The sequence below is a fragment of the Falco biarmicus genome, chromosome 15 (genome assembly GCF_023638135.1).
Source record: "Falco biarmicus isolate bFalBia1 chromosome 15, bFalBia1.pri, whole genome shotgun sequence".
NCBI lineage: Eukaryota > Metazoa > Chordata > Aves > Falconiformes > Falconidae > Falco > Falco biarmicus.
In genome coordinates, this window is record NC_079302.1 from 3,502,493 (window position 1) to 3,516,457 (window position 13,965).

At 39.8% G+C, this 13,965-nt stretch overlaps 1 protein-coding gene across 1 annotated transcript in view; it reads left to right on the top strand.

Annotated features, from left to right (window-relative positions):
• ZCCHC14 (zinc finger CCHC-type containing 14) overlaps positions 1 to 13,965 on the top strand; it is a 56,594-nt gene that overhangs the window by 25,591 nt on the left and 17,038 nt on the right. Inside the window, exon 3 of the mRNA XM_056360508.1 lies at positions 13,001 to 13,074. Within this exon, the coding sequence (XP_056216483.1) occupies positions 13,001 to 13,074 (74 nt within the window). The remainder of the gene's footprint in view (positions 1 to 13,000; positions 13,075 to 13,965) is intronic.

A 13,965-nucleotide genomic window follows, 5' to 3' on the forward strand; every position in this document is an offset into this window, starting at 1 on the left:
TGTTTAATGCGGGTTTAAAGTAGTTTTCATCAACTGCATCGGCTGAAAAATGCCAGAGCAGAGCCAGATACTGAGACCTGGATTAAGAGATTTGACAGCTGTATGGGTAATGAAAGCATCTACAGTTGTTTGTGCGTTGATGCTAAGAAGGAAATTGAGAATAAAATCTCATTTGGGGATTGCAGATAGTGGAAACTGGGAGGAGTTTAGGGGGTTGCACTACCCCAAACCTGCATATAGCAGGGTATCTTGTACTTTCCTTCAGCATTTGATGCTGGTGGCCCTGATCCGTACGGTATATCTGTTACTGTGCGCCACGGAGGCAGAGTAGGACACAAATAGTCAGCTTTGGCATTGTTAAGGTGCTTTGTCAGATTTCATTTCTAGTGGCATTTTCTCTTGCTCTTTTATGCTGGAAAGTCATAGGCTGTAATTATGCAAAACAATGGTTTTGATTAAAGTAAATTTTGTTTTTCAGGTGCACGGAAGTGCTAAGCTAAAAAGTTAACGTTTCATTTGCTCTTTCTCAGTTGTTCTTTTATCTCACTGGAAGAAAAAGCAGTGCACTTGCTGTGCTGCATTACTTCATTGCCTGGAGTGGATGCATTTCATCAGTGTATGGTGCAGATGCTATTTTTAACAGTAACTCAAAGGGGTAGCCCTGCTAAAATTACATCATTAATATACACAGCTGAAAGGAAATGGCATAAAACACAACAGTGCCTTAGAAGATTATCTCTATTGTGTTTTCCACTTCTGTGGATGAATTATTCAATGTGTATCAATCAAGCAGACATACAGTTGGACCACCACATTCGCAAAGGATTCAGACTGTTTTCTTGGAAACAGTCCTGTGGAAGAGTGTAGCAAGTGAACTTTGCAAAAACAGTATGTATGAAATGGATATTAGTGGCTTGGGAAGCTCAATGTTTGTGCTCCTTCCTGTCCCTGTTAAATAGTTCAGGGATTTGCTAGATACCCTACTATTGAAAAAGATGGTGGGGAGCTAGAGCTTTGAACTTTAGTTTTGCTAGAAGTGTGTTTTGTTTCATTCTGTACTACATGCTGAAGAATGTGGTGGCGAGTGTGGAGATTCAAAGCCTCAAAGATTTTGAGGGTTTTAGTGGATGGGGTTTTGTTTTGTTTTCTGTTCTTTTTACTTCAGTTCCTGGGCATTCTAACTGCCTTGGCAAATACTAAAAATCTACTTTCGTCCTCTCTTCCCTCTTGTATTTGCTTCATAGATGTGTTACAGAAACAGTTGTCTAATAGTTCTGTAGTATCTCAAAATAAGCTTAAATGCTGAACTAGAACTTTATTCTGCCTCTTTGAATTACTGGTCAGATCTTGTCTGGGATCCAGAATGAAGGAGCTGTGATTTATACAAAAGTATAAAAGGGAGCAAGAATATTAAAGCCTGAGACCAGCGACCTGAAAATGTACAAGGACATAACTTCCAACAAAAGGAGAACCTCACCGAAGTGGTTATGCAGAAGGATATTTGTTTCTCACTGAACTGAGCACTTGAATGCATTTGTGGCTCTTGGCAAGACTGTATGTACTCAAGGTTTTGCCTATTCTAGATTAGTCCCTTATTCTGGTGTTTTTATGTAGTATGTTAACAGAATATTTTTTCATTGTTAACAAGGTTTTCATGCTATAATCCTTTAGGGGGAAAAAAATTGAAGCTGGTACGAAATGACTTGCTGCTCATGCTTGCTTGTTGTGGCAGCCTGAGTCATGAGTTTCAAGATGCTGATACTGTTCTCAAAAATGCAGAAAACAGCACGTGCATACTTACTTGAGCATTAAACTATGCTGGTCTGGAGTAGCTGTCTTTCAAATACATCTGGCTGTGTGTGTTCATGTGCCTTTGAGTGTGCAATGTGTGTTTCCACTGTATTTTTGCTTTGGAGTTGGAAACTCTTTTAACTCCTGTAGGTAGGTGAAGAAATCCTTCGGCCAAGGTTGGAGCAGCCGGCCATCTGATCCCAGCACTCTGGTGTTTTATCGCCAGATTGCCCTTCAAGCCAGGGCATGCTGGCTGAGCAGCTGCTGTGTTATCATCTCACTGACACGGGTCCATCCATGCCGATATATGGTTACATGCTGCAGCCCACAATCTGTATTTGACTGTGCTGTAGAAAAAAAATTACATCAACATGTTTGTATAATATGCATAATTAATACAGATGTACATGTAGTGGTCAGGTCCTAACAAGGTGACTTTTAAGCTTAAAGTGTTGCTGGGCAAATCCTCACTGGATGCAATTGTGTTTAATTACAAGTGTAATTGTTTTTATGAAGTGGGGACTGGCTCTTACTATATAAGTGGCATCTAGAAGACTTAAATGAATAAAATCTTACGTAACAAAGAACTAATGGGTAGTAGGCAACCTTAACTCAGTTCTCATTTTCCTCATCCCTCCAAAAGAGGTGGCTCATTGTTCAAACTGTGCTCAAAGGTGGCATGTTGCATTATTTCAGTGGTGGGTCTGGTGTGTTGGTGTGAGGCTGGATTTGTCCATCTGTATTTAGGACATTGCTTAAAACTTCTAAGCAGATGCCAGCTCAGATTCCCAGCTGTGGTGACTACCTGAATGTGTCACACTTCCCTGCTCTAGTTTCCTTTCAGGATGCATTGGCAAGGTTTGTATTCTAAGCTCAGGGTAAGTGTTCCATGCAGACGTACAAACTTCAAAGGCTTCAGTAGAATTGGGTTTGTTTCCTCTGGTGATGTTTGGGATGTAGCGAAGCCTGGGTTTTCTGGGGTTTGATACACTGGAGCACAAAAACTGTGATAGGGAGAGGGCCTACACTGCCAAGAGTGTTTTTTGTGGCAAACTGACTTTGCATTTTTAGTTTTGTGGGCGAATATAGCGTTCGGATTAGAACTAATAATCTGGCTCGCCTTGGGTTTGCAGGGGTTCGGTGAATTATGTGCCAGAGAAAATCCTTTCTAGGGAAGCATAAGACCTCTCTAGGATGAGCTGACCTTTTCTTAAAAATAAGAAACAAAGCCAATGTTTTGTTGAAAAGTGATCTAAGAACAGTAAATAAAATAATCACTTCATCAGATAGAACTAGACTAAATATACAACTGCATGTTACTTACCCAGTAAGTATTTATATACGAAGTTGAACATGTCTCCTGATTGCGGAGATATTTTTACTAGCATGAGCTGTGTAATAAGATATGGGTAGCCTGCTTATTTTAATTGCCTAAACAAGAGTGTATGTTAGTGGTTACTGAAGCTGCCTTCAAACTGAGTATTTGGGCTTATGGTCACTTTTGCAGGAGTACTTCTCAAAATGAGCTGCCCGTTCCCCTGAGAAGTCTACTCTACTTACATCGGAGAAGGAAGATGAGTCATTGGGCTGAATCTCTAAGCAAATTGAGTACACAGCTGCCTTCATAACTTACACATGCTTTTCTCAGTTGTATGAAAATAGTTAATTAGCTGCAGTGACATGTAGAACTAGCCAGCCTGGGGAATTAGGCAGTAAATATATTTTACAGATTAAAAACTGAAGCCATTTAAAAACACATCAGTCCCACAGCCCCAAGCAGCAAAATGCGAGCACGTGCTTGGATCTTACCCACTCTGACTAGTCTCTGAATTTATTGTAGGATACTTTTAAGCCTTCAGCGTTGCATGTGTTTACCTAAAATTGTGCTTGAAAATGTCCAAGTGTTTCCGTGGTATTAAAAGCATAGTTGAGGATTCCTTTTTGGATGTGTTCTGCCTGATGCTGAGAGAGACCTCTTCACTTGATTAGAGCAACTTGAATTAAGGAATGTTTTACCTGTTGCTCAGTTGTCCCTACCTAATGTCAAACTCACGCAGCCTTTTTGGCTCTGTATCATGGCTCTCTTTCTGCCCAGAGCATTATTATATATATTTCAACAGCATATCCTGGTAAGTATATGTTTCAAGGCACAGCACCTGTTTAGTGACATGTGTTGGTGCTCAGATTTAGTAAGGCACTGGAGCTGTTACACAAATATGTCCAATACAGCAGGCTTTTCTGGATAATTTATTCTGTATAAGCTTTTTCTGGCATCGGAAAAGAAAAAAGGCAACTTGTAAGGCAGTTGTCTATTCAGTGGCAACGGCAGGCAGTTCAGCAGTAGTACTGCAAAAAAGTTGGTACTCTTGGCCTGAAGTATTTGGTAAGAAAAACCTTCAAATTAGCGTTTGAAGCTGTGTCTTGATTTTTAAAGCAGCTGACTGATTCTTCTGGGGTTTAGATTTTCCTGTCCAGATGGGAGTCTTCTCCAGCCTTTAGTGCAGACAGCGTTTTGTTTTTATTTAAGCTTTTGAATTCAATGAAGTTGCAAAACCTTTCTTTAGGTTGATTGGCTTTTATGGTTGGCTAAAGTGCTGACAGTATCATTCAGCGTTACTCAAAACAATGTATGAATTCAATTAAAAATCTTAAAAGCTAAGATACACAGATGTTTTTTTAGTATCTGCCTTTTTTTGGAGAAACAGAAGAAGGTCACTTAGTTGGCAAGTTAAATAAGCCAAACTGAGGAAGTAGCAGGAACATGAAAACTACTGGTTTGATTGGGGGCGAGTGATACAATCCCAGCATGTTATTGCTTCCTATATCGTGCCAAAAGTAAGCTCATGTCCTTGCTTTTTTAAAAAAACTGTGTAATTACTTCCTGTGGAATATTGCAGTTTGTAGTCCTCAGCCTTTTTAAAAAATAAAAGTAGGATTAACTTGTAACTTAAATTCATGTTGTAAGTATGTGTTGGTTTTGACCTTAAATATTCTCTAAACTGGAAGAACCCTTATTCCTTACAAAGAAAAATGACAGCTATAAGAGTTTCTTCTGTTAATGTTGCTGTTAACGGAGTTTTTTCGCTATGTCTATGAAGCTTTGATTTCGAGCATCTTCCTGTGTGTTTTTTGTAGAGGCAACAGCCAGCCAGAAGACTTCTTGCTAAAACTATTCTGCTTGGTGACGAGTTTTTCCCTAGCTGTACCTTCCTTTTAAGCAGACACCATGGAAAAGCTGCTGTCTGCTCTTCTACTTCCAATCTGAAGAGATATCAGCAAAAAACTGGACGGTCGACCCTGTTGCGAGGCTGAACTGGGTCCTAACAAGTCCAACATACCTTAAATTCGATGTTTGTTTCTCCCTTTTTCTCCGCAAAACCATCTGTCTTACGAAGAGAAGATGAGCTTCACATTGACTTTTAAGGAACCACAAACTCTTAACCTTAAGAGAAGTAAAGGCCAAAAAGTGGAAATGCAGTGAGCAGCAAGTGATACGACGTGCTCAATATCTGCTAACCGGTAGTCCTTGGGTCATGTGCTATGACAGGCGCTGCTTCATCAGCTTCAGTCACAGGGATGGGCGAGAAGTAGGGGCCTCTTTTTGTCCTCTGCTAAATTTTCCCTACTTTGTTTTTCTAAATGAAGGATGTGACGGTAATTAGTTCTGTCGCCTGAATTAGTGTTAGCCAGGCAGAATTAGTTCCTGCGGGATACTTGGTTTAAATAATTTGGTAATCAGAAAATGACTGCTCCATTTGGAATCTCAAGTGAGTGTGGCTTCTTTTCAAGAGTATTTCAATGATTTTTGTATTGCTGTGGTCATTGCTAAGTTTCAGAGATACGGTAGATGTAGTAGTCTTCTCCTGGGAACACAGCCTTTGGTTTCCTGGATGGCTCAGGCTTCACGGGGTATTTTGAAGGTACCCGGTATGTAGATAAGCAAAGATTCTGCTGTGCTTTCATATCAACCGCAACTTTTCTGCCCTCTTTTGGGAGGGGGAGGTAAATGTGTGTAACTTATGGTACAACTTCAATATTTCTTAGCAGGCAGCAGCTTTATATTTGCACAGAGGGTTTTGGATCACTTAACTGTCCCAGTTACACCTCTTCGCACGATGTTTTCTCAATCCATAACCACTGTATTATGTGGAAGCAGGTTAATATCTTAATAAATTACCCTGCTGTGTCTGGAGAGCTCTGAGAATGAGATGTCATTTCTCTTCACTACTATTACAATAATGGAAGGTCATTGTTAGATGACAACTCAGTGTAGTGAACTGTAGAGAGAATTGCGGCATTCTTTCCTATATTTGACTTTTTTAGAAGTAGTAAAATAAGATCAATTTCAAAAAGAAACACTTGCTTCCTTACCTGTTTTCCCTCACTTTTAAGGAGATATTCCAACGCAATTCTCGATGCTCTTGAGCAGAAGCATTTCCCACCCCCCCCCCGAACAGCTATAGATAAGCTCACAGCTGATACACACTTAGCACTTAAGTTAAATTTACCTGATACTCTTTCATTTGACACAGTCACATTTTAAGAATATATTGTATATCCTGCCTTTTCACGTTATTTCCCTTCCCCAGAAGCACAGTTTCTGTAAGAGTGAACGTTACATACCAGAGGGGCATCTCCCATTCTCCTGTTACTCCATTATTTGGACTGTGGCCCATCAATACTTTGAATGCAGATTGGGTATCTCTTAAAAGGAATAGTTTGTGTGAGTTAACATGTCATGAAACAATCAAAGATGTGCTTTTGCTAGCTGTTGAATAGGGCAGAGTTCAAGTTCAGGGGTTTCAGTGTCATCCTCTTATTATTTAGTGGTTCAGAACCTGCTGGGTCCAAGTTTGAAAGCTCAGAGTGAGGTGTCAGGGATACTCCTCTAGTGAAATCGTCCTCTGAAGAAGTCTCGGGGGACAGATTGACAGTGCCAGCTCTTTCTTGGCTTTAATGACAAAACTATTACAAGCTAATATCGTCATTTGCTGATTTGTTGAAAAGAGTTTTAGTAAACAAATGTGAGACTGACCTGATTTTTAGGTCTTGGGACACAGCATTAACACCCAGGTTCTCAGCAGCCTGGAAGATGCTGATCAATATCAGAGTTATTTAGATCTCAGTTCTCACTAATCTGCTCCTCTTGCAGACTCTGGCCAACCGTTTCTGTATGTGCTTTGAAAAGCTAATATTTGATTCTGCAAGTTTTATTCAGGCCTCCAGTATTCCAGCTGAAGTTTTGAGAAGTAGGAGGCTATGGAAAGAAAATGAATTTAGTTGATGAGAAAACTTAGTTTTGCATGTTTGTGGCAGAAGTTATGTATTTGCTGCTGAGAAGAGTGTATCTCAGGGTTGGGGATTTTTTTCATTCTCCATCATAGGCTAGGGAAAAAAAGCTTTTAAAAACATCAGGAATGTGAAAGTAGGAAGCTGTCTGAAAAACAGGCAAAAAACCCTCTTAAGCTGATGATACTTGTAAGCAGTTTCTCAGCTCCAATTCAATTGATCAGTTGATCTTTTTGTTTAAAAAAAAAATAATAAACAGAAAAACCAACAAAACAACCCCTTTAATTTCATGTGCTGCATTGCCATGAATGTGCTTTGAAACTAGCAAATAAACTATTTCTTCTGGTTTCCCTCTCTTGCCTGTATGTATGGGAATATAAATAATGGTGGGTTTGAGGGTTGAAGGGGGAGACTTTGTGGGTTTTTGTTTCCAGTTTCAGTGCGGTCACTTGGGATTACCTTCCAATGTCTAATGGACGACAGTAATTGAGTAATGCTGCTTTTGAAGTATTTCTTCTAGAAAAGCAGGAGGAGGTGGCATGTGAAAGTCTTGGTGTTGCATTTTTGGTTACCACTTCTGTGTAAACAAGGATGTGGAAAGTATTTTATTAGTTCCCTTTTTGTGAGGTAGACCTTTTCAGCAAAAATTCAAATGCTGTGTTTGTGTTTGAATGCTTGCTTCCATGAAGGCACAACTTTGAATTAAAATTAATAAATCTGTAAATCCAGAAGCATCAAAAAGAGCTATACAGAAGAGCAATGGCCTCCTGTATAGCACAAACTACATAGGATATTTACAAACTAAATAGGATTTTACATAGTATTTTTTTTCCTGCTTAAAAAGAAATCGTAGCATTTCTGCTTTGTTGTCAAATACTGTGTCTCAAGAGCTGCACAGGTTCAGCCCAGTTTCACGACACTCAAATTTTACCACCTGAATGCTGGAGACTAGTATTTCTGTGCTACAGGCCACATAAGCTGAACCTACGTGCAGCAATTTAATAAAAAAGGAAAATTACTAGCTAGGTATGGAGTAGAAATTACTCTTTCAGGCTGTGTGGTAAATTCTTCCTGGTAGTTTCAATGTCATTCACTTTAACCCAATTGCTCAGCTCTAGTGATGTGCTCCTAGCTTGCAGTCTTATCTGTAGTTTTTATCTAGTGTAGAAAAAAAAAAAAAGCTCTAGACTGTCATGTATGTTTTCTTTTGGTATAGAAAGCTGCTAAAAAAAATACACTGTATAAAGATATTCATGAAATCAAAGGGAAAGCATACTGATAAATATACTGATATGCACAGTAAAACTGGTGAAGGATGGACTAGGTATTTTATTAAATGGTAGAGCGCTGGTGTTAGTGCTGAAATACTGGATAGTTTGAAAAAGGGCCAGCCTTCAATCAACACTTGTGATTATCTTGATTTTTTTTTTACTTTTTCAGGAGGAACACAAAAAGTCTGTGTGGACTTGAAACATTGATCTATCTAGTCCTTTTACTGGTTAACAGTGGCTGGATCCAGAAGTTGAAAAAGGGGAGTTACAAGAACCACAACCTACAATGGGATATTAAGGTGGTTTCCAAAAATGATGTATTTTCAGCTCTTGCCCACATCCACTGCATGTTTTGTCCTGACCTTGATCTGTCAGGAGTGGCTCATTCTAAATCATTTGAATTGGTCTTTCACGTTAGCTGCTGCCATTTCTGGGAGGAGGAGGGCATCCAAGATCCTGCTTTTTCAGAGGGAGAGGCTGGTCAGTGGCTGGCATCAAGAAAGCCAGACGGTTTAATACCTGGTTGCGAGGAGAGGGAAGGAATTGTCTGTGCCTTCACAGAAACACTCAGCTGGTCAGATAACAAATGCACTAATATCAGCCAAATGGATAGAAACCCCAGGCTAAAATAGGAAAACAGAATAAAATGTCTTCAGGCTTACTGGATCTGTTTTACCTGGATACCTGTTTACCTGTGGAGGAAGCATTATGTGAAAAGGAGAAAAGATGACTCTAGTTCCTCTAATGGTGTGATTTCTGACTGCCTCTGTGCTGTAGCATTTCAAAGGCAAGCTTCCATAGCTGGTACAATTCTATGTACAATTGAAAACTACACGAAGAATGCTTTTCTTTTGTCTTTAACAGAAAGCAGCAAATAAAGTAATAAAAAAGCCCTACAACTTAGGAAATTTGATTACAGAAAATCTCTGTGAGTGAATGAAGATGTTTTTCTAGTCTGCTGCCCTTTCAAAGTGGAGTTTGGCAAAAGGCAAAGGTTCAGCTATTGAAAAAACTGATTCCTGGGACCTGTGAATGCATGCTTGGGGTGGTGTGGATCCAGCCCTGTACTCTGGCCTTTTCTGAACAATGCCACAAGACACTTGTAACAGAGAGGGTGCCACAGCCTCGATGGGGGTCTCTCCTACAGCACTGAAGTTCTACAAACCTCCTTTGTATTTCTCTGCCCCTCTTGTATGTCACTTGTGATCTCATCCAACTGTTTCACTTGCCTGCCTTAACTTCCCAGATAATTCTGGATAGATCTCCATGACTAAAAGCCTTCTGTGCCCCAATGCCAATGCAGCTTAGAAAGCCCAGCAGCGAGGGAGGCATGTATGCATGCACACAGAAGCACTTTCCTTGGATCATTTACAGGGAAGCGCTGGGAGAGAGGAGCAGACCGAAAGGTATGTCTCTGAGATCTGGTACCATGCCCGATGCCCTGCCAAGCTGCCCTGGTGGGTTCCTGCCCCGTGCACAGCGACAGAGCCTAACGTGGAGAGCATAGCTGGACCACTTGTGGATGAGTTCCCATTGATTAGTTCCAGACCTAAAGCTCAGATTTAAAGTAGTGCAAATTTACTTGCTCTGGCTATCTCCCGAATTGGAAACATTAAAATTTTTTTTATTTTTATTTTTTTTTTATCCCCTGGGTTGGGAAGCTTGAGTTCTGCTGAATTCAGCATCCTGAAAAGACAACAGTATCATGTGTCCTTAACTCGGTACAAAGGTTTTTCTGGTCATGGAATCATTTATAGTGATACTGGGTAGAGTCAGCTGTGAGCAATTTCCCATGCTTTCAGAGTAAATACAGTAGAAATTAATTTTTTAATTTTTTTAATAATTTGTTAGACAGCTAATTTAGTATCCACTCACTTCTGCTTGGCAGATGGCACCTTAGTCTTCCTGAGTTTTGTGTGACGATTGCTCTGAATAAAGTTAAGCTTTCATGGTAGGTTTAGGAAGGCTATTTTAATAAAACCAACCACAAGCTAAATAATATGAAGAGTATGTGAGAGGTCACATAACAAAAGCACAGAACTCAACAAATTAAACAAGAATTTTAATTTATTTTAGACGGATGATATTTTTTACAGTGTTACCTAGTTGGGAGAAAATTAGTGGAGTACTTTGTATAACATTAGAAATTACTGAGTCGATTGTCCCTAGAAGCATATTGCTGCTGCATGATGAACTGTATTTCATGCTCTGGAACACACCTAATCTTACAAGATTCAGTTTAGGATCTTTGCAGTCAGTGCGGAAATATCTACCTAATGGTTCACTTTGCTAATTGCAATCATTTTCCAGAGGATAAATCCACTGCAGCAGATTATATTAACTGGATAAATTCAGACCAGAACTTTAGCACGAAAAGGTCATGTAGCTGTCAGCACAACAAAATCCACAAGGTGATTTAAAGTTTATTATTAACCCACATAGTAGAACAGAAATAGCTTTATTTTATGTGGAAAGGTAATACTATTTTGCTTGGATTACTTAGAGGAATAAAGAATTGATAGACAAGATGGTAGAAATGCCAAGATAAGAACAGTTGTGGTAAAGTGATGCTGGATTTGTTGCAAATGACAAATGTTAAGTAACACTTGCTACGTCTTTCTGGCTTGCTTTGTCCTACTCCCAAAACAGATGTTGCAGCAGTTGACGCTAGGCTTTCTACAAGCTATTTGCTCATCCTTCAGCTGTTTCACCAACAGTATGGTGATACCCCCTCTCAGTATCCGCTTTACAAGTTCTTTCTAATTCTGAAATACATGTAATTCCAATCAATATTCAGTAAATCTGAACTGTGATCACAATTAAGGGTGCCCTGAATTCTCTAAAGTAAGTGTACTGAGGTAGATTTTTCTTAAAATGGCAAGAAAACCTCTGAACTATGTGTATGTTTAAATCTTCATGCCACTACATACTGTCTAGATAGCTCATCACTATCTGGCGTGCAGGAGATTCATTCCTGTGGCGCTCAGCATGCGGTGTAACAGTGTGGTAGTACTGTAAAATCACTTTAGGAGCGTGAGAGGAATCCACTGAAAAATGTTAAGAGGAGCAAGTCTCTACAAAATCAGAATACGCAGGAGAAAGTAGTGAATAACAAATTGACATTATTCATAAGCTCAGGGATTTATGTTATTGTAATTGGGAATTACATGGAGAAGGAACGGTTGAGATGATCATAAAAGGAACGTTAGTTCTGTATTTTAAAGACAGGCATGAACATCTGTAGATCTATTTAAAACATGCCTGTTTTAAAAATTTTGACTGCAGGGAAGTAAGACTCAAAGAGGAGGTCCTTAAACAGCCAAGACCCAAACTGTAACATTTTTAAACGAACAGGACACAACAAAAATTTTTACATGGTCATGATAAAGACTGTAGGTTATGATTGTTTAAGCTAGAGGAAGATCAAGCTCCAGGCAGGCGATAGGGTGGCTTTGGCTGAAGTCTGGCTGTGGGGAGCAGGGAGGTGAGAGGCTGATGAAACAGGTTGCCTTTAGTAATGTTGTTGCTGTGACTTTTGCACTGCAACTGTTCTGTCATGCAGTTACGTTATGAGGAAGTTGTATGTGATAAACATAGGTTTGAGTCCTACATGTAGTACTGTGTTCAGTCTTGAAAGCAGGTAAACAGCTTGGAAATGGAGGTTCCCCAGAAATGGAATGGTAGGGCTTTGGGTTTGGCTTCTTGCAACTGCAAGGTGAAACCACAACATACACAGCATTCGTCCCTACAAGCACCCATTGCTTGGAGGTAAAATTCTAGTGACTTTGGCTTAGTATAATTGCTTTGGAATTTTTAAGCCAGTGTAAACTGGCTCTTTATAAGAAAAAAATCTGTCTGTGTTCCTCCACGCATGCAGTAGGAGGTAGGAGAAATTTGCAAGAGAAATAGAAAATCAGTGATCTTAATAAAGTTTAGCATGATGGAATTTCTGATCTGTGTGTATTGGGAAATGAGAGTCTCCAAGAATTGAGCATATCAAATATCTGATGTGTGAGGTCGTGTCTTCAAAGGCTGCATATCGTATGTAGAGATGGAAGCAGTGACCTGTACCGTTACTCAACCCTTTCCACAGTAAGATCCTGTTTTTACTTAGAACTTATTCCAATTGCAGTAATTGAGGCTGACATTTTCCAGGAAACTGCAGTCAAGGAGGAGTCGTGATGTCAACACAGTAATAAAAACACACTAAACTCCTTGCAAAATCAGCCCCTGAAAACATGGAGACTTTTGCCTGTCTTCGTTTCTCTATGCATCAGTTTTCCCTCGGAGGGATGGTATTCGCTACTTGATGTTATTAAGATAAATCTGTACATGTTTGTGTAGCATTCTGTTATTACACCAATGAGTGGTATGATAAGGCTGTGAGGAAATAAAGAGCTTTGCACTTAGCGTGTTGCATGAGTACTGGTTGAAACAAAGCCTTGCTAAGGCTAGAACTGAAAGCCTCACAGAGCGGTGGTGTCAACCTTCCTGTCTGCTGAGTGAGGCGAGCCCGAGCTGTGCACCTGAAGCATCGCTGCAAGTTGTCGGATGTCCTCAAAGCAAGTGCCGGCACTACCAGAGTCGTTGCTTTTGCATGCATTTAAGAATATCCCCCTCATTCATCTAATCTCTTTGCTTTTTCATAGTGAGTGTTGAAAAAGTGGAATTAAAGGGACTGGCACACAAGAAGAATGAAAGAAATGTTGAATATTCCTTTGAGGTAAGTTTTGGCGATTGTGTTGGGTTTTTTTACTGGGAAAAAAAAGGAGGATAATACTTCAGGAGGAGTTAAATTCTCAAACTTCGTTGTTAGATCCCAGAAACAGATTTAGTGGAGCTTCTTTGGGATAATGGTAGTCATGTTTTTTAATCAGTTATTTGGAAGTAGTCATAAATGGCTGTTGATGAATATTTGCGGGTGATGCAGAGACTGTGTGGTAAGTAGGACACAGGAAAAAAAATAGTCACTCTAATGCAGCAGGTTGTGGCAAAGTATGTATTCAGGGGAAAATATCATGCCACGCTTACAGAATGGTTATCTAAGTGCTGGAATGCAGAAGCTAGAAAGAATTTAAATCTTAATCTGGACAAATGAGAATTTAGACTCTTAGGGCGCTGCTGCACGCATGGACAAAGAGGTAGGATGGTCATTCATCTTTGCAGTCCGCATTGAGGGGAGTGTGAGGCTGTGGCACGTGGTTCAGGCATTACTGGTTGTAAAAGGGGTATTGAAGAGTACAGAAAATAGCAATGGAAATTATTCAAGGCTTGAGGAAAATGCCAGGTAGTGAAAGTCTTAAAGAACTTGACGGAAAGATAGTTTTCAGTATCATCTGACCGTGCCTTCAAAGGGAAGAAAATATTTTATGGTGAAGGGGGCATTAATGTAGCAGAAAAAGGCATAACATAACAGGAACCGTCGTCTGAAAATTGAAGCCGGACTAATTCAAACTGGAAGTGAGAATAGTTTCTTTGGAATGAGAGTGGTTAACCACAAGCTGCTAGGAGAAGTGGCTTCCCCCCCGTTTTTATGCAACTTTTGGAGGTTCAGATTTGTCTCAGAAGTTCTGTGGAGGAATGACTTCATTCTGTGAAACCTTGTGTTAATAGC